We start from the raw sequence: 20,257 nt of genomic DNA on the forward strand, positions 1-20,257 counted from the left end.
CTTGTACATCTATTGAACTTGGCCTGGAACCATGGATTTCACATATCTGTTGTGGGTCTAAGCATGGTGTGTGTCAGAATCCATAAGTAAGAGCAGTTTTCCTAGAGGAAATGTCATTGTGGGTGAAAGTGGGGAAAATGGTGGGATTATTACAGATCTGAAGGATCAGAGAGAAATGAACAAGTCTTGTACCTGGAACATTCTTTCCCTAGAAATCTGGTTTACTCAGAGTCAGAACCATGGAGACCAATGGAGGATTCAAATTTTGATCCTGTTGTGAGAAAAGTCAGAGGAAGAGGGAAAGAAAGAAGGCAGTTGTTTTGATCGAACTGAGAGAATAACTAATTTCTGTCTCTTCCTCTTTCCCTTATTCCCCTTCTCCTCCTTCTTTCTTTCTCTTCCTTCTGTTCCTTCTCTGGCTTTTGCTCTTCTTCCTGCTCTTCCTATGTCTCTTCTTCTGCCTATTGAGCTGAAGATCTTGCACATGTTAAGCATGGATTTTTACCAGAGTTATTCAGACCAAGGATAATATTTTCTTTGGAGAAAGATTGAGTTCGTAGAGCCCATGCTTGAAATAATATGAAAAGGAGAAGAAGGAGGAGGAGGTGGAGGAGGAGAAGGAGAAGGAGAAGGAGAAGGAGAAGGAGAAGGAGGAGGAGGAGGAGAAGAAGAAGAAGAAAAGGAGGAAGAAGAAGAAGAAGAAGAAGAAGAAGAAGAAGAAGAAGAAGAAGAAGAAGAAGAAGAAGAAGAAGAAGAGGAGGAGGAGGAGGAGGAGGAGGAGGAGGAGGAAGAAGAAGAAGAAGAAGAAGAAGAAGAAGAAGAAGAAGAAGAAGAAGAAGAAGAAGAAGAAGAGCTCAAGTGGAAAGCACCTGCCAAGCAAACACTGGGCCCTAAGTTCAAACATCAATACCGCCAAAAAATTAACAAAATAAGTGGAAGCAATCCATACCTGGGTACTTAAGGATGGAACTAGAATATTTACTACATAGATCAGAACAGGGTAAATGGGACCAGATATAAATGATGCAAAACTAAATGAGTCCACTAGAGGGAGAGTGGATTCAAGGAACTATTGCAAAAAATTACTTGCATGGATTTAGGGAAAGTGGGAGTTGTCTGCCTTCCTTCCTTCCTTCCTTCCTTCCTTCCTTCCTTCCTTCCTCCGTCTCTCCCTCCCTCCCTCCTTCCTCCTCCTCCTCTCTCTCTTTCTCTCTCTTTCTCTCCCTTCCTCCTTCCCTCCCTCCCTCCTTCCCTCTTCCTCTCCATCTCCCTTTCTCTCTTTCCTTCTTTTAAACCCCAGTCATTATGAGGTAAGTTTCAGAAGGATGCAGTTTTCTTTAAGGGTAGAATATTGTCTATGCTCTGAGCAAATGTGCCCAGGAAGGTGCCATGTAATTACTGAGAAGATGCAACACTCTAAAGGGAATTCATGCATGAAAGAAATAGATTCTAGTCACAACTGAGTCAGGGTGGGGCTAATGAGAGCAATATTTCAAATCCCTAAATATCACCAAAGAGGCAGTGTGCATGCTCCCACCTTCATTAATTTCTCCATGGGAGATTTCTGCCACTTGAGGTTTTTGGTCACATGCTGAGAACTTTAAAGGTGGAATCAAAATGGTCTTTCCTCTTTCCCTCTCTCTCCCTTCTCTCAGATATCATGAAGTTTCTGCCATGCCCAGGCATTTGCCGGGTGATTCCTGCTCAGTTTATAGTGCCTATGGTATCTTTTGGAATTTGAGGAGAACTTTAAGCATCAGATGTCACGAGACGTCTGCCCCTCACTTCTTTAATTCCAGAAGCATGTCTTGGCTAAGCACAGCCAATTCCTGCCCTCTAAGCTTCCATAAACTAGCTGTCCACGGATGACCTTCGAGAAGAGTATGGACTAGATAGAGCTTGCAAGTAGCACCAGCCAGGGGGTCCAGATGTCCTTGGAGCTGTGCATATGTGAGGTGCTGTGCTGGCCACTATTCCTTTGTGACATCTTTCTCTTGTGCCTTCAGCTTGCATTAAGGTTTCTTTGGCATTGTTTTCCTTACTCCCGAGAAACTCATTAAAATAAAAGTCACACAGTAGGATCTGGGCCTCTAATTGCCCTAGAATTGAGAGTATACCAGGTTTTGTTGACATTGTAGTTGGTGCCACGGTATCTTCCATATGATCTAGGTACTCTGATTTTGAAAGAAACGTGGGTGCAGATGGCTCAGACCTGTAATTCTAGCTATTCAGGAGGCTGAGATTTGAGGACCCTATTTCAAAACCAGACAGGAGAGTTTGTGAGAACCTCATATCTCAAGTTCACCACCAAAAAGCCAGAAGTAGTGGTATGGCTCAAGTGGTACTAGCCTTGTGCAGAAAATCTCAGTAACAGCACCCAGGCTTTGAGCTCAAACTCCAGAACCATCACAAAAAAAATAAAGAAAGAAAGAAAACAAAAAGGAAAAAGGAAGAGGAAAAAGGAAGAGGAAAGACATGAGCCCCTTATGAATAGATCGAGTCAACCTAGGAGATGCTAGAGGAAGTACTCTTACTTCAGGAAGGAAAAGGCCACGATGGAGCAAATCCACAGTCCCTGGCCAGAGCAGCCTTCCCTCCCTCCTCACCCCAAGGGAGAGCTCTCTGTCCTCCTTAACTCCAGAACACTGAGGTCTCAACATAATTCTACCGATAGTCACACCTGAGAGAAAGAGGGATATATAGCTCTTCCAAGATCAGGAAAGCAGAGGCACAGGCTAGCTGACCCTTCTTACCTGGCTTTGGGAAGCTAAAGTCACCCAGACCAAATCTACCCTCTCTGTTCTCATCAGATCTTGTTCTAACCAACAATGACAAAACCCCACTGCCTCCTGCCCATCTCAAGCGGTCGCAGAGTTTCTCAGGTGGGGAGACTGGGGGCAGAGCCTGGCAGCTGTCTGGATGAAGCTCCATCCCTGGCTGTGTGAGAACTCCATAGTGATGCCAAGGTCTGGGTCTAGATGAATGGCTACACCCAGATTCCATCACATTGAGACCCCTTTGGTGAAGAATGAACAGCATAAGCTGATGCAGGTGGCTCACACCCGTAATCCTGAAGCCAGCTTCGGTGGAAAGTCCACAAGACTCTTATCTCCAATCAACCACAGGCCTGAGCTGTGGCTCAGGTGGTAGAGGGTTAGCCTTGAACACAAAAGCCCGGGGACACTGTCCAGGCCTGGACATAAAACAAAAAGAATGAGCAGCATAAGAAGTTAGTTGGGCAGGAAGGAATTTAGACTTTCATTTCTATGTATTTTGAATTAAAAGAGAATATATTTGAATTTTCTTCCCTGATTTCAAACTTAGGACAGGTTTATGTTTAAAAGCTTTTGGCCATTTTTTTTTAGTTACTGAAGTGACACTTGACAATAATATGTACTTGACACTGCGTGCTACTTGACAATGATGTGTAATGATTACTTTGTTGCCCTCAAGTGAGCAATGGCACTAAGCCGATGGGAGAGAGGAAGTAGAATATAGGGTATAATACGATTTTTGAGTCAATTTCTATCTTACTTGGATTAAATTCAGAGGCTCTGGGGGCCAGCACTGACCTGGCTACACACTGATCTTGGCGAATAGAAAGACTGGTGGTGAGCTGGGCTCTGTGGCTTGTAATTTTAGCTACTCAGGGGTTTGAATCTGAGGATCATGGTTCAAAGCCAGCCTGGGCAGACAAGACAGAAAAGATTTGTATCTCCAATTAACCAGCAAGAAAGCTAAAAGTGGAGGTATGGCTCAAGTGGTAGTGCCGCACTAATACTAAGCAATAGCATGAGTTCAAACTCATATTAAAAAACAAATAAACAAAAACAATGAGTAACCACCCGGCTATGTTTCCAGCTTGTCTACCTTACCCTCTCCAGTTTAAGGACACAGAATGCCATCAAAACCATCTCCCAAGCAAGGTGGAAAGTTCCACTAAGTCTTTTTCAAGAGGTAACTTGTGACATGGCAAACATTCTTGCCAAAATAACAGAGAGATTTGTGGAGTTCAGGAAGAAGTTTGGAGGGGAAGTTTCTGCAGTTAGATGAAGAAAATGGAAGGTTTTAGAGATTTTAACATTCCAAGTTTATCTTTCTGACTTTCTGGTCCAAGCCAGTATCCAAAATGAGGCACACTGCCCAATGGGGATCTAAGTGTCCAGCTTGCTGATGGTTGAGCAGCTGCGCCAATAAATTCCAAATACAAGGCTTCCCACTAAAAGGGGATAAGATGCCAGGACTGGAGGTTCATACCTGTAACCCTAGCTACTCAGTAGGCTGAGATATGAAGAAAATGGTTCAAAGCCAATCTGAGCAGGAAAATCTCTGAGACTCTTACCTTCTATTAACCAACTAAAAAGTAAAAAGTGGAGCTGTGTCTTTTAAAAAATGTATTTTATTTTTGGGGTGATGTATAGAGGGGTTACAGTTACATTCATCATGTAGTGAGTACATTACTTCTTGAACATTGTTACCCCTTCCCCTGTTTTTCTCACACTTTTTCTTCCCCCACCCCCTCTCAGTCATCTTGGTTTTCTCTTTCTCTTCCCTATTTCAAATAAATAAATGTATATATAACATACCAAGTTTCAGAGTCAGATACAGTAACAACATGAGATAAACCATAAGGGGAAAAAAAAGAGAAAAGAAATAACCTCACATAGTACATTAAAAACAACCATCACAAAGATTAACCTCTTGTTTACATATCCTGGAGTTTATTTCGCTTAGCCTCATCCTATATGGCCATATGTATATGGCTTGTGAGCTATTGTGATCCTCTGCGAGGAGAATCCTAGATGTGTACTAATGGTTACAAATGAGGGAAATCATGGAACCTATGTTCTTTGGGGTCTGGCTTACTTCACTTAATATGAATTTTTCCAAGTCTTTCCATTTCCTTATGATGGGCCGATGTGAGCTGTGTCTTAAATAGTAGAAGATCAGCCTGGACCACAAAGCTAAGGGACAATGTTCAGGACCTGAGTTCAAGCCTCCAGTACTCCTCTCCCCCACATACACACAGAAGATAAAGAGTGCTCAGGCTAAAGGGACTATTATGCAAGTTGGTTACGGGTTACCCTGTCTTATATACTTTTCTATCGAGGCTGGCTTTGAACAGCGATCCTCTGTATTTTAGCTTTGGGAATAGCTAGGGTTCTAGGCTTAAGCCCTAGTCCCTAGCTGATGAGTGGCCACTTTCTATACCAGGAAAGAGCAATGGATGGAGAAAGATTCTTTTCATCATCTCCAGCTCAGAACACACTTCTGCCAGATTTTCCTGGGCCAGGACAGAGCTAGCTAGCTTTGAACAATAGTAGCTCAGTTTCTCTGTTGATAATACTGAGTACCTTTTTATATGTGCTGTTGGTAGGACATTAGCAATGAGATGGCTCCTTCCTGCCTTCCTATCAACTCATAAATGCGTCATCATGACTTTGTAGGACACAAAGAGACTTTAGCTTTCCTATGTTTGTTTTCTTTCCTTTTCTCTGTCTCTCTCTCTGTCTCTCCCTGTCTCTCTCTCTGTCTCTGTCTCTCTGTCTCTGTCTCTGTCTCTGTCTCTCTGTCTCTCTCTGTCTCTGTCTCTCTCTGTCTCTGTCTCTGTCTCTCTCTGTCTCTGTCTCTCTGTCTCTGTCTCTCTCTCTCTCTCTCTCTCTCTCTCTCTCTCTCTCAATTTTGTCAGTCCTGGGGTTTACACTCAGGGCCTGGGTGCTTTCCTTGAGCTCTTCCGGCTCAAGGCTAGCACTCTACCACTTGAGCCATATTTCTACATCTGGCTTTTTCTGAGTATGTGGTACTGAGGAATCGAACCTAGGGCTTCATGCATGCAAGGCAAGCACTCTACCACTAAGCCACATTCCCAGCACTTCTTTTCTTTTCTTTCTTTTCTGTCCTGGCTAAGCACAACAAATTCCAGCACTGGGGCTTGAACTCAGGGCCAGGGCATTCTCCTTGAACTTTTTCACTCAAGGCTAGTGTTCTATCACTTGAGTCAGAGTTCCACTACTAGTATTTTTTTTTGGGGGGGGTAGATAATTGGAGGTTAGATCTTATGGAATTCCTGCCTAAGCTGGCTTTGAACCATGGTCCTCAGATCTTAGCCTCCTGAGTAGCCTGAGTCACCAGTGCCCAGCTCTCCTCTTCCTCCTCTTCCTCCTCCTCTTCCTCCTCCCCTCTTCCTCCTCCCCTCCTCCTCCTCCTCCTCCTCCTCCTCCTCCTCTTCCTCCTCCTCCTCCTCCTCCTCCTCCTCCTCCTCCTCCTCCTCCTCCTTCTTCTTCTTCTTCTTCTTCTTCTTCTTCTTCTTCTTCTTCTTCTTCTTCTTCTTCTTCTTCTTCTTCCTCTTCTTCTTCCTCTTCTTCTTCTTCTCCTTTTTTAATCTGATGAGTCCCACATGCCTTTACAGCAAAGACTGTGCATGGTTGCAGGGAAAGCAACACATACTAGCTAGATGAAGTCTGTTAAACACTTGGTAGATGTCAATTGATTGGGACACTCAGCCGTGAGAAGTCCTAGCGGATGTACACACCCTGCAGAAGGGTGGAGAGAGCAAAAGAAGTGCAGGATAGGGTATCAGGAACCTACAGTCATTAGATCAATCAGACTGGGAAAGGAACAAGGAGTTTAGCAAAAGAGGGGAGTGTAATGTCTAGGACAGTTAGTGAGAAGATTCTAGAAGATGTCTCTCTCTTTGTAGTTCAGAGAAGTTAGGTCTGAGGAACAGCTGTGGGACCCTTGGAAGAGCAGCCGCTGAGTGGGCTAAGGGAAGAGGTGGATTGTGTGGGGAGAGGTGGTGAGGGGACCCAGAGACATGGATGGAGTGAGGCCGGATGCTCAAGGGATGTAAGGCATATGGTGGTTTGGAAAGATTTGAATAGATCTGAAGCTGGAGAGGATGAAGGGTTAGAACTCAAAGGGGTAGAGGAGCGATGGAAGAAGCCCAGTGTAGTAGGAAGGCATCTTGGCCTCCCTTCCAAGGCCCAACAAAGCCACCACAAAGCTGAGTTTGGATTGCAACACTTTAATGCATGGATTTGAGGGGATTGAGCCATGGTGGGGGAGATGAGCAATTGTGGGGTGACACCAATGCCTCCCATGGCTAACTGAGGACCTCTCAGATATTCTTTCCTTTAGGGCCTGGCGACAGTGTGGGCCCTAGGGATTATGTCTCTGGAAGCATTCAGCAATCCTTGTAATGCTTCTTGCAGTTCCTTCTTGATTCCACGGATCACCTTGCTTAGTTTTCCCTCTGAGGTGGTTGCTGGGGAGCATGAAGAGAAACATCTAGTTAAAGGCCCATTTTGCCTCACTCCTCCATTAACTACGACACTAGGCTTCCATAGTGCTGGCGGTCTGTGTGGCATTTCAAGTCATCTACACCTTTTTTCCCCCCCAAATTAGCTTAATATTAGTTATGCAAGGAGGGGATTTCATTGCTATATTTCCATACCTATATAATACATATAATATAATATCTTCTATTCACTCTCATCCCCTCTATCAATCTTCATTGTCCATGACCCTCTTTCCCCAAACAATTTTACCAATCTATTTTAGGTGTACATAATCTATTTTGACCATCTTCAGATCTCATTTACATTTAATTTTGTTCCCCATGGCTTCCTCTCTCTTTCTAATCCCACCTTGCCTCTACCCACGTTGTTTTCTACTCCTGTCCTTTTCTACTTAATTCCTCTCCAACTGCTTCCCTAGCTCATACCAGGCCTGGTAAAGAATTCTGTAGTCTTTTCTGATACGAGGTCAGCATTTTGGGATCTGTCCTGCGCCTGCTGCTCTTGCTGCTGTGGCTGTGGCTGCTGCTGCGGCTGCTGCTGCGGCTGTGGCTGCTGCTGCGGCTGCTGCTGTGGCTGTGGCTGCTGCTGTGGCTGTGGCTGCTGCTGTGGCTGTGGCTGCTGCTGTGGCTGTGGCTGTGGCTGTGGCTGCTGCTGTGGTTGCGGCTGCTGCTGTGGCTGTGGCTGTGGCTGCTGCTGTGGCTGTGGCTGTGGCTGCTGCTGTGGCTGTGGCTGCTGCTGTGGCTGTGGCTGCTGCTGTGGCTGTGGCTGCTGCTGTGGTTGTGGCTGCTGCTGGGGCTGTGGCTGTGGCTGCTGCTGTGGCTGTGGCTGCTGCTGCGGCTGTGGCTGCTGCTGTGGCTGTGACTGCTGCTGTGGCTGCGGCTGCTGCTGCGGCTGTGGCTGTGGCTGTGGCTGCTGTTGTGGCTGTGGCTGCTGCTGCGGCTGTGGCTGCTGCTGCGGCTGCTGCTGTGGCTGTGGCTGCTGCTGTGGCTGCGGCTGCTGCTGTGGCTGTGGCTGTGGCTGCTGCTGCTGTGGCTGCTTTGGCTGCTGCGGCTGCTGCTGGGTCTTTTGACTCTTTGGGCTGGTAGATTGGATTACCACATTCTCTTCAGAATTCAGCTCTTCTCTGAAGACGAAAGGCTCCTGAGAAATGCCCTGGTTGGAAATTTGATCCTTCCTGGAATAGCTAGTTTGAGTAAACTGTGTAGCTGTGACCAAGGAGATAGAGAGGGTGAGGTGTAGAGAAAGAGCTCACCATGAAAAGCACATACCCAGATATATTATGACCCCTTTATGTGGAATGGGTATTGGGCTGAGTTACCACCTATTTAATATACAAGCAGGACCATGTACCAGATTCCATACTCTCAAAGCACAGATACTTGGAGTGTGTGTGTGTGTGTGTGTGTGTGTGTGTGTGTGTGTGTGTGTGTGTGTATTGGTCCTGAGGCTTGACCTCAGGACCTGGGCACTGGCCCTGAGTTGTTTTTTCCTTCTTCTTCTCAAGGCAAGCACTGTATCACTTGAGGCACAACTCTCTTTCTGGCTCTTTTGGGTAGTTAACTGGAGACCAGAGTCTTACAGATTTTTCTGGGCTGACTTCAAACCACAATCCCCAGGTCTCCGCCTCCTGAGTAGCTAGGATTACAGGCATGAGCCACCAGCACCTGGCTACACATACAGAATTTTGAATGCCATTACTTGGGAAATCCACTTCTCCCAGCAAATCCACCTTCCTAAAGATCTACTTTTTTCTTTTTCAAACATCTATCTCATAGTCTAGTTCATAGCCAGAGTTAATTAACATTGATTCTTTTTCTTTCCATTATGCTCATTGTTCCCATTTTCAATTCAGGTAACTTGGGGGAAGCTGGCTTGAGGTTAAACTATCTGTACAAATAATTCATGAAATGCTCATGTCAGGGCTCTGAGGCCTCTAGTCTTCTTGCTTTGAGGTAATCTGCAGTGCTTTGCCTGGTAACAGCTGGGTGTGAGATGCGTCCCTACTCGAACATCCAATGACTGCCTAGCATAAGTACTGTTCATATGGATTCTGACCCTCACATCTTGGCCAATTAGTGCCAAAGGAAAGGCTAATACTGGGAGAGACTGTCTTTCCTTCTTCTTCTCCTGATGGCAAGGTATTCATCTACTGGATAACTTACGGGGATCTGTGTGCTGAGCCTCTGCGGGGACATCATCTTTTGGCTCTGAAGAGGAAAAGATGAAGATCTTCAGAAGTAGTTTCAAGACAGTTACATGTGTGAGTCCCTTCCCTGAGACCACTCCATACACCATGCCGCCAGTTTTTTACTCCCCACTCTTCTTTCTGTTCTTCTTAGCATTTCTAACATGGTATATGTAATGTATTTAACATGTGGGTCATTTATCTCTTGGTGATGACTTCGATGTCTGTCTAGTCTCTTTGTGTATCCTAAGTCCCTAGAACTCTGACACAATGTAAATGTTCAATGAGTAGCTACTGAAGCACGTGTGTGTGTGTCGGGGTGTGTGTTTTTGTCCTCATTTTACAGAGCAGAGGCAGAAGATCCAGCTTGGATTGTCCAGAATCAGCGCATCAGTGATCTGGCTACTAGTTGATGAATAATCTTCCCTGATATGGACCTAAAATGGCTCCTCTGGACCTGCTCTTGGCTTTCTGGGTGGTAGGATTCCTGGGGTTCTATGTTCTTACCCTCTGTCTCTACCCTGAAGGCCTTTCCCATCTTTCTATACAGCACCTTATGAGGGTTAAAGAAGTGTTGAACCTGGCTGAGTTCTGTCTCTCAGCTGACAACACAGTGACAGTGACATCTGGGGTACTGGGGGATGTGGGAGGGAGGCTGTACTCACCAGGAGGGGCTGTGAGCGAGGTGGCAGCAAGGCTGGCCAGCAGCAGAACGGTGAAGAATTTCATGGTGGAGCAGAGTGGGATCAGCTTTCCCTGGGGAGACTGTTTAGAGTGGTAGGGAGTCAGCCTTTATTTATTTGTGGGTAATAATAGGAAACTGGTACAGGATTGGACCTTGGAGCATGCTGCATTTCCCCATTCTGAATATATTTGGTTTTTGGAATTGGAGTTTCTGGAAAACCAATGAACAGGAAAATAAGTCCCCTAGTCTTCCACCTGCCTTGAGCCATGCCAAGGTGTGCCAGCCTCAGGCCCTACCCTATATACCTTTAGGATGACTTACTAGTCGAGTTACCTCATTTATGGCATTCCTTTTGGTCCAATCGTACTTTCACTGATGTGAGCATTTACTTAATATCTATTCTTCTTCAGAAGAGTAAAATTTCCAAGTATGGCTGAGATTATACTAGTTTTCCTTGTCATTTCTTCCTCCCTCTCCCCTTCCCCCCTTCCCTGCAGAGCTTCTGTAGTAGTTGGCATATAATAGGGATTCTGAGAATAAAAGTTGGATGAATGGATCAAAGAAAAGCCAGATTTCTCCATAGAGCTAAAACTTCCTATCATTTCAGGAGTAAAGAAGCAAAGCAGTTACAGGAATTCTAACACCAGGCCAGGCACCCTTCTCCCCACCCCAAACTTGTTCATATGGGATGCCTCATTTAACATGATGTGCCGGAGTTGACTTATTAGTTAAAGAAACTCATATTCACAAAGGTAAGGGGCAAGTGCATAAAGCTCACTCATCTAGATGGATTTGAACCAGCTACATTCAGGGTCTGATGATGACCTGTGAAACCTGCTTCTGGATCCTCTCCAGGCAGAGAGGGACTGCTGTACCCTGAGGCTGAGCCTCTGCTCCTCAGCAGGAAGCAGCTTGCTGGGTAAGGGCAGGTTCTACTGAGGATATGGTCTTGCTTATAGGTGGCAGAAAGCCACCATTGTGAATCCTGAACCCTTGGGAGTGGAGAGCCCCAGGGGGCTGGCATGGTCTCCCTCATTGCTACAGCAAGGGCTCACTGACGAACTGAAGGAAGTTTGTCTTGGGCCACCTCCCACCTCCCCTTCCTCCCCTCTGTTTCCTCTCACCAGCCATATCCTCTCCCATAGCCCAGGGCACTTAAAAGTGAGGTCAGGCTGATGAGGGTATTCATAGAGAGTCCATGAATGTTGGACTTCAGTTCTGCAAACGTATTTCCTAATGCATGTGAAACACATTCCACCAGCAGAGACCCCATTCTTTCCATGCTACCTTATTTTAGTAGTGTCTCACTGCTTTTTCTGACTTCCAGTCTGTCTCCTCCACGGGCCATCATTCATTCATGTCATGTTAGTGGTGGAGAAAAGTTCAGGCCACATCTCTGCTTGCAAGCCTTTAGTGATTATTCATCACTCATGGGCTAAAGCTAGACACCTTAGCACTCCACCTTTCCAATCTCACTTCTTACCTCAGTGAGTTGTTTTCTGCTCACTGAAGTTCTAGGCCAGGATTCATGCTATTCCTCTGCCAGGAACTTTTTCCTCCTTTCCATCTGTCTGGTATATTCCTACCCCATGTCCCAGACTTGACCCTGCTTCTCTCTTGTCCCACTTGATGAATCACCTCACCTCTGAGGGGCATTATTTATATCTTTGTATTTTCATCCTTGCAAACCACTGCTATTTATTATCTGCCATTTGCAAATTTTGGAGATAGAACAGAGATGTAACAGGATTGTCTGGTTCATGATCTTTTGGTTTTTATTGGTTAGCATTTATCAGCACACTGCCATCATTATGTGCTTGGAAATCCACTGGTCACTTACTGTTTTGAGGGCAGGGTCTGTAGTTTATTTCTGAATCTCCATTTATTTAGTATATATTTTTTTTCTGGACAATCCACTCTGGTTTTATTGAGTCACTTTGCTTGTTCAAAGCTTTCCCAATAAAGCATTTCATTACAGTGCATGTGAATAGGTGTGCATAAGACAACTGAGATGCCCTCAACAAATAAATAATACAACAAGAGTGTTGTATTATTGCTGTATTGTATGTCTGCTAAGTAGCAGGTATGATAAAGGTAGCATGCTGGATCTCCAACCTTTCAAGACAATCCTGCTTCCTGTCCTCTCAGGTAAGAGTGCCAGATAGGAGTTGTCACCTACTTAGATGTGAATTTCCTATAAACAATGAGTTTAAAAATATTACAATATTTCAAAGTTGACTAAGATATAAACACATCTCAAAGACATCTAAAACTACATTTAGTTGGATGTTCTGGATTTATGTGTTAAATGTGGCTCTCAGCACTCAGAACCTCAGAGGAACAGGAGAAGCTAGTGAGGCCTTTGCTTCTACCTTTTTTAGTCCAGTCTCATGCCATGTACTCAGTTAAGGATTCAGGAAGAGGGGCCAGGGAGACTGGACAGCTGGCTAGGTGTCTGTCCTGCCTAAGACCCCTGAGAAAACAGTTGCTGAGGAGCTCTCCAGTCAGAGTGCCAAGACTGTGTGTGGGTCAGCTGACCTTGCTACCCTGACTGCCCCTGCTCTCCTCCGAAACACATGGCCAGAAGGAGTCACATGGGAATAAAGCCAATCTGTTAACAAAAGAGAAAGGTTTGGCTTACAAGGAAGACCAGAGGCGTGTGTGTGTGTGTGTGTGTGTGTGTGTGTGTGTGTGTGTGTGTGTAACAAATGCCCATTTCTGGTGTTCCATGTTGGTTCATTCCCAATTAAGTAAATGAAGTCCCCTTCAGTGAAATTTGAGACAGAGATAACAAAGAGAAGGGCAAGTCAGAGATATCAAGGGGCAGGAAGGAGGAAGCAGAGGGACAACAGCTTAAAGGCAAAGAGATGCCAAGACTCCTGTCCAGAGAATCTCTTGGGCCTGAGGTTCTGATGAGTGACTCAGCAGAGCTACCATAGTTTAGCCACACCAGTCCGTGCCCAGCATCCCTGGAGGCCTTCTCACGTAGTTTCTACTCTTTTTCCTTCCCTCCATTCTTAGGTGAAAGTGATGTATCTGGACATTAGCTCCTAGTCAGGGCAACTGCATCCAGTGTTCAGCTTGCTAGTATTTCACTATGTGGCTTTGACCCTGGCTATTCCCCAGCTCTAGGCCCCAATCTCCTTGGCAAGGGGCTCTCCAAGGATGTCTAGTATTTTACTCCAGGCCCATGGATGAGCAGTGGAAAACATTTTGGGAGATTTTTATTTAGAAACAGCAGTTGAAAACAGCATTCAACTTTGACTCACATCACAATCAGCCTGGGAATTTCTGTGATCCTCTCTCTCTCCTTAGATAAGGGGTCCAGCCCAGGAATCTGCATTTAAAAACCTAGAATCCAGGGCAACTGTGATACTTAGGGTGCTTTTTAAATTTTGTTCTGCAGGTTCTGAAGTTGGAACTCAGGGTCTGGGTGCTGTCTCTGAGCTTTTTCTTTTTGCTCAAGGCCAGTGCTCTACCACTTGAGTCACACCTCTACTTCTGACTTTTTGGAAGTTTATTTAAGATAAGAGTTTCATGAATTTTCCTGCCTGGGCTGGGTTTGAATCTTGATCCTCAACTTTCAGCTTCCTGAGTAGGTAGGATTACATGTATGAGCCACCAGCGTAGGTTTTGAGGACATCACGCCCTCAGGCTGACAGAATGGCTTCTAAGCTCAGACTTCTTTTCTCGCAAATACTTTGGGAGTTACAGTCTGTGTGTGTGTGTGTGTGTGTGTGTGTGTGTGTGTGTGTGTGTGTGTGTGAGAGAGAGAGAGAGAGAGAGAGAGAGAGAGAGAGAGAGAGAGAGAGAGAGAGAGAGAGAGAGAGAGAAGAGGTAGGGAGGGGAGGGGACTGGGGCAGGTGATCAGGTGACGCTGGACATAAAAGGGGTAGGATATTTTTTGAGCTCTGACTTTGAGCCAGGCACACAATTATTCAACTTCCACAAAAATTTTCAGAGTAGTACTGATGGCTTCTGACCTACTGGGAAAATGAAGGCTCAGAGAGGTTGAGTAAATCTACCGAGATAGCACAGATGCCCAACGGCATGGATGGGATGTGAACCCTGAGCTGACTTGACTCAGATTCTTATGCTCTTCCCATCATGCCTCATCTTTCCTTTGTCCTGGCATCACCTATGTGGGGACCACAGACCCGTGGTTCCCAGATTTTCTGGGAAATCTGTGTTTCTGCCTTCAAATGCTTCTCAAGTTGGACATCTCATCCTGGGGAGCTGCAGGGAAGTCTGGAGCTGGAGCAGGAGGAGAACCAGGCCACAGGAAGGGAGCCTAAGGGAAGCAAGTCCACATCACAGACTGGGGATGGTTAGAGACTCGGGGGGTCAGGAGGCAGGGAGATCCCATTTCAAAGGATCATTGGACTGGTGGGGGCTGAAGGCAGCTTCTGTTTTCTTTCTAGCAGGTTCTAGAAGGTTCTTCCTGCTTCTCTAGTTCCTTGCTGAGGGTTCCTTGCAGCCATAGCTGGTTCTGCTGCAGGAAGTTGTGAGCCAGTCTAGGCTTAGCTTGGTTCTGTATGAAAACACTGTGGGGTGAGATGGGGGAGGAAGAGTTCTTTAGAATGATGCTTTCATGGGGTGGAGGCTCAGAATCCCCCACACAGCCTCCTGAGCTGCATCCAGGGAGGGGAGACACCAGGGGTGACAGCGGGGTGGACCTGCTACTCTGGGAGTTATGGGCCTGCCTCACTGTCTGATCATTCACCCATTCCTGGAGCTGGGAGCAGTCTTCTCTACCTAAAAGCCCCTTGGAACCACTCCGCAGACTTCATAGGCCATACCCAAACTGGGCTTCATGTCAACCAATCCTGCTGGCTCTGGTCTTTCAGGACTGAAGGGTGTGTGTGTCTGTGGGGGCTACGGTCCATGGGGTAGGGCAAAGGTGGGGATCCAGGGTTCAGGTGAAGGAGGCAGGGAAGCCATTCTCTGCAATATCCTCGTTCTTATTCCTCTCTGCCTGTCTCTGTTGCTCTCTCTGTCTTTGTCTCTGTTTTTGTCTGTCTCTGTCTCTGTCTCTCTCGATAAGTCAGAGATAATGGGTTATCTATTCCTTCCTAAACAATCAGCTCTTGGATAATTTAAGTATAGGTTCTATAGTTTTCTGCTTAATTAACTTCTGCTTTTACTAATTTCTCCTTTCAGTTTTTCATTAAATTGAATTTATTCATCAGTTATTTTGGTATTTAAAAAACGTTTTCTATCTGGGGGAAGTCAAAGGAAGGGGGGACTTATCAAAAAAAATAAAATAATCATATGCATTACTTAACTTATGAAATAGTGACCTCTCTCTATAACACCTCAATAATAAAAATAAGATTATAATCGAATTTTTTCTTTGCCGAGTGCTGGTGGCACATACCTGCAAGCTTAACTATTCTAAAGGCTGAGATCTGGGGATTAAGGTTTGAAGCCAGTTCCAGCAAGGAAAAAAACAAAACAAAACCTAAGAGACTCTTGTCTGAGTAATCAGCCAGAAAATGCTAGACTAGAGGTGTGGCCTGAATGGCAAAGGGCCCGTTTTGATTGAAGAAACTGCATCCTGAGTTCAAAAGTTTATACCAGCTCAAGAAAGAAAGAGTCTTTGCTTAATGCAAATATTTAACACTTTGAGATTTCCTGCAACACTGTTTTATCTCATAAATTTTGAAATATTGTATTTTAGATAATCAATAATTTTGTTTTTGTTTTTCTCTTTGAACTGAGAGTTGTTTAAGAGGCTTACAAATTTGAGCCCAGTGCCAGTGACTTACACTGAGTTATAGGACATAGCTATATATAGAAAGTGGAAGGATTGTGGTTAAAGGCTAGTTTAGGCAGAAAAAATTCATGAAAACCTATGTTCAAAATAACCAGTAAGCCTGGCAACAGTGGCTTGTGCCTAAAATCCTAGTTATTCAAGAGGCTGAGATCTGAGAATCAAGGTGTTAAACCAGCCCTGAGCAGAAAAAGTCCATGAGACTCTTATCTTTTCTAAACTAACAACAACAAAAAAAGCCAGAAGTGAAGCTGTGGCTCAAGTAGTGGAGTGAGCAAACAGAAGCTCAGGGACTGTGCCCAGGCTTTGAGTTCAAAATCTAAGACCCACCCCTTACACACACACACACACACACACACACACACCAGCAAAAAGTGATACTCTCATGGCTCACACCTGAAATACTAGTTACTCAGGAGGCTAAGATTCAGAGGATCACAGTTCAAAGCCATCTTCGGCAGAAAAATCTGGGAGACTCCATCCCCAAAATTAAGCAGCAAAAAGCCAGGCTGAAGATATGTCTCAAGTGATAGAGTGCCAACTGTGCTAATAAGATACGCAATAGTGAGGTGCTGAGTTAAAACCCTGATACCAGTGATAAAAGAGTGCTACAAATTTGTAGATGTGTTTTAAGTTTTATTGATTATCTAGTACTTATTTAATTTTCACCTCTATTGTCTCATGATGGAGAAAGTCCAGTTGCATTATTTCTATATTTTGAAGTTCATTGAGGTATTAGTGATCAAAGATACAGGTTTGGATACAGTGTGGCACTTACCATGAATTCAGTATTGGCTAAAAGAAAGATCAATATTTTGTTTTTCACTTCCCACAATGGGCATTGCCAACTTTCCATGAAAAGTTAATTTTTTTTTAAAGATTTTTTTTTGGTCCAGTCCTGGGCTTGAGCTCAGGGCCTGAGCACAGTCCTTGGGCTTTCTCAAGTCTAGAGCACTACCACTTGAGCCTCTTTTGGCTTTTCTCTATGTATGTGGAACCAAGGAATTGAACCTGGATCTTCATGCATGCTAGGCAAGCACTCTACCAGTAGGCCAAACTCCCAGCCCCTGAAAAGTTAAAATTTTTTTAATTAGATTTTTTTCCATTAAATTTTATGTAATTCTCACCAGAACACTCTCATTAACGGTCAACATAACCATTAAAATCCTAAGCCTTGATACACTGTTTGTACTGTATTACTAACTAAACCATAAACTCCATTTAAAAGTTCCCCATTGCAGGGTGCTGCTGACTCACGCCTGTAATCTTAGCTACTCAGGAGGTTGGGATATGAGAATCCTGGTTCAACGCAAGCCTGGGAAGGAAAGTCCTTGAGACACTTATCTCCAATGAACTACCAGAAAAGTAGAAGTGGGGCTGTGGCTCAAAGTGTTAGAATGGTAACATTGAACAGAAGAGTTCAGGGACAGTGCTTAGACCCTGAGTTCAAGCCCCATGATGTACAGAGAAACAAAAGTTGCAAATTGTTGTTACAACCTAAAGATTTCAGCCAAAGCGTTTGTCACAGTTCTCAGTCTTGCTCTGTATATCACAGAATTGCTATTTTTGAAGATTAGGTTCTATCAGTTGATGCCCACTTTCAATTTTTCCCATTATTATAGTGTTAATTTTGAGCATTGAAGTAATCTCTGCCATGTTTCTCCATTGAGAAGTTGCTCTTTTTCCTCTTTCGTAATTGATAATTATTTTGTGGGAAGTTACTCTGGGACTATCTAAATAGCTTTTTTCATTAAAAAAAACCCCACCAATTAGTTTGAATGCCTATGGATGTTTCTTGGCTGAATTAATTACTACTGTGATAGTTGTCCAAAGTGATTTCCTAATTTAATCATTCTCTCTACCTTCATTAGCTGCCATTCCACTCTAAGGCAAACTTTCTTCACATCTATTTATTGGTTCACTTACATAAGTATGGCTTCCTACTTATTCATAGAGTTTCTATCTTGCTTGTATTGTTTAGTTATTATAATCTTTATCTTTAGCTAACCTGGGACAATTAATTAGTATTGCGATAATGCTGGCCTTTTGTTAGCTCCTCTTCCTCCTTTTTGGTGCTGATCCTGGGGCTTGAACTTAGAGACTGGGAGCTGTCCCTGAGCTTTTTTGTTCAAAGCTATGGCTCTACCCCTTGAACCACACCTCTGCTTCTGAATTTTTTTTGGGGGGGGGTAAGGTTAATTGGAGATAAGAGTCTCACAGACTTTCCTGCCTGGGTTGGCTTTAAACTGTGATTCTCAGATCTCATCTTGCTCAGTAGCTAGAATTACAGAGGGTAAGCCATGGGCGTCCAGCTCTTCTATCATTTTTGGCTATGTCTCCATTATTATTTGAGTATCTTCTTACTTTCTGGCACTCGGAGATCATCATAAGCTTTTCTCTGCCCTGGTCCAGGCATCAGCCATTTTTCCAAGGTCTTTGTTCCCTTTATGGTATTTGGAAACTAAGAAATTGGCTCAGTGGACTCTTGTTTTTCAATGTCTGTGCATATTGGCCTGACCCCCTCCCTCCGCCCCATGATTAAGCTAGGAAATGTATACACGTATTTACATAGGTATGTGCATGCAGAGTTCTAAAGGGAAACACTACATCTATATGCTTTTTTATTTGTGTATTTATGCATCTTCTGTATGCATCTACTTCTGCATACAGAAGACTATAAATTCTCAGTTATTTCTAATTCCAAGTTGACATCAGAGTTCAGGCTCAGGTGCCCTCCATCAGGGAGAAACCTACTTTAGCTCAGAAGTGCGCCCTTCTCATTCTGCCCAGGCTCTGCTGTCCCATGTCAGGTCACAGTTTCCCCTCCCCTCCTGACAAGACAACCTCCTCAACAGCAAGATCCTATTCCAGATTCCCCTCCCTCCCCCGCCCCCAATCCCTGCCCCCTAGCAGATGCCATTGAATTCATCTCTGACCTGCCAGCTTCTCTACTGAGTTATGCAGGAAGGCATGGATCTAATCAGCCCAGCATGAGGACAACATAGAACATTTGTTTTGTGCTTTGTGTATATTTTAATCATTCTTTAATAGTAGGGTTTTGCTTTAAGAACCACTAGGAGAATCTATTGCAGCGAAGAGATGAATTGGTGGTATTTTTAGAATCTTCTTTCCATTTTCCTTCTTTTCCAACAGTCTACAATGGATTCTTTTTTCTCTCCTCCCTCCCTCCTTTCTTTCCCCCCTATCTTTCCTTCTGTCTTTCTTTTTTTTTCCAGCTGTGAATTTCAAATCTTTTTTTTCTAAATTTTATTTTTATTGTCTGGATAATATATAGAGGAATTACAAGTTACATTCACCAGATAGAAGGTGCATTACTTTTCACACATTGATACCCCTTCTCATGTTTTTGTCCCCATTTCTCTCCCCCAACCCCTCCCAATCATCTTGTTTTTCCCCCTTCCCTTTCCTATTTCAAATAAACAAATAAAGGTATATACAATATACCAGATAACAAAGTCAGATACAGTAACAATATGAGATTAACCAAGGAGCAACAAAAGAGAACAATAATCACACAAGATAAAGCTCTTGTTTCCATATCCTAGAGTTCCTTTCATTTAGTCTCATCTTATATGACCTTATGTACCTAGGTTTTGCGCTATTGCAATCCTCAGCTAGGATATCCTAGATGTGCACTAATTATTACAAATGAGGGAAACCATTGAGCCAATGTTCCTTTGGGTATGGCTTACTTTACTTAATATGATTTCTTCCCCAAGTCTCTCCATTTCCTTATGAACGGGGTGATGTCATTCTTTCTTTTTTAGTACTGGGGGCTGAATCCAGAGCCTCATGCCAAGCACTCTATTGCTTGAGCTACATCCCGTCCTTTTGTTTTTATTTTGTTTCTGAAATAGAGTTTCACTAGTTTGACTGGGTAAATGACATGCCATTTTTCCTGTCTCTGCTCCCTAAGTAGCTGGGATTACAGGCATATGCTAATGGATCATCCTCCTCCTCCTTTCCCTCCCCACCCTTCTCTCTCCTCCCCTCTCCCTTCCTCCCTCCTGCTTTTTTAATTTTTAATTTCTTGTACTGGGGCATGATTGACACTTTACCACTTGAGTCATATCTCCAGCACAAATTTTGTTTATTAATTGGAGATGAAATCTCACAGACATTTCTCCCCAAGCCAATTTTGAAATGAGATACTTCAGATCTCAGCCCCCTTGAGTAGCTAGGATTATTGGCCTAAATTAATATCTAATGAGGATTCTTTATTTTTGAAAACAAGGAGTTATAATTGGCCACTTATCAAAATTGGTCCTTTGGAATCAGTTCTTCATTTAAGTCTG

At 44.1% G+C, this 20,257-nt stretch overlaps 1 protein-coding gene across 1 annotated transcript; it reads right to left on the minus strand.

Annotated features, from left to right (window-relative positions):
• Nucleotides 1–7,047: 7,047 nt before the first annotated feature.
• Nucleotides 7,048–10,212, minus strand: LOC150066952 (glycosylation-dependent cell adhesion molecule 1-like). The gene is made up of 5 exons (XM_090356480.1): nt 10,149–10,212; nt 9,461–9,505; nt 8,357–8,503; nt 7,724–7,798; nt 7,048–7,264 (listed from the first exon to the last, which is right to left on the minus strand). Exons 1-5 carry the CDS (start codon nt 10,210–10,212, stop codon nt 7,134–7,136), a joined length of 462 nt encoding a protein of 153 aa, XP_090212606.1. The 3' UTR covers nt 7,048–7,133.
• Between the last annotated feature and the right edge of the window lie 10,045 nt (nt 10,213–20,257).

The sequence above is a fragment of the Megascapheus bottae genome, chromosome 2 (genome assembly GCF_031878675.1).
Source record: "Megascapheus bottae isolate mThoBot1 chromosome 2, mThoBot2.hap1, whole genome shotgun sequence".
In the NCBI taxonomy this organism is placed as follows: domain Eukaryota; kingdom Metazoa; phylum Chordata; class Mammalia; order Rodentia; family Geomyidae; genus Megascapheus; species Megascapheus bottae.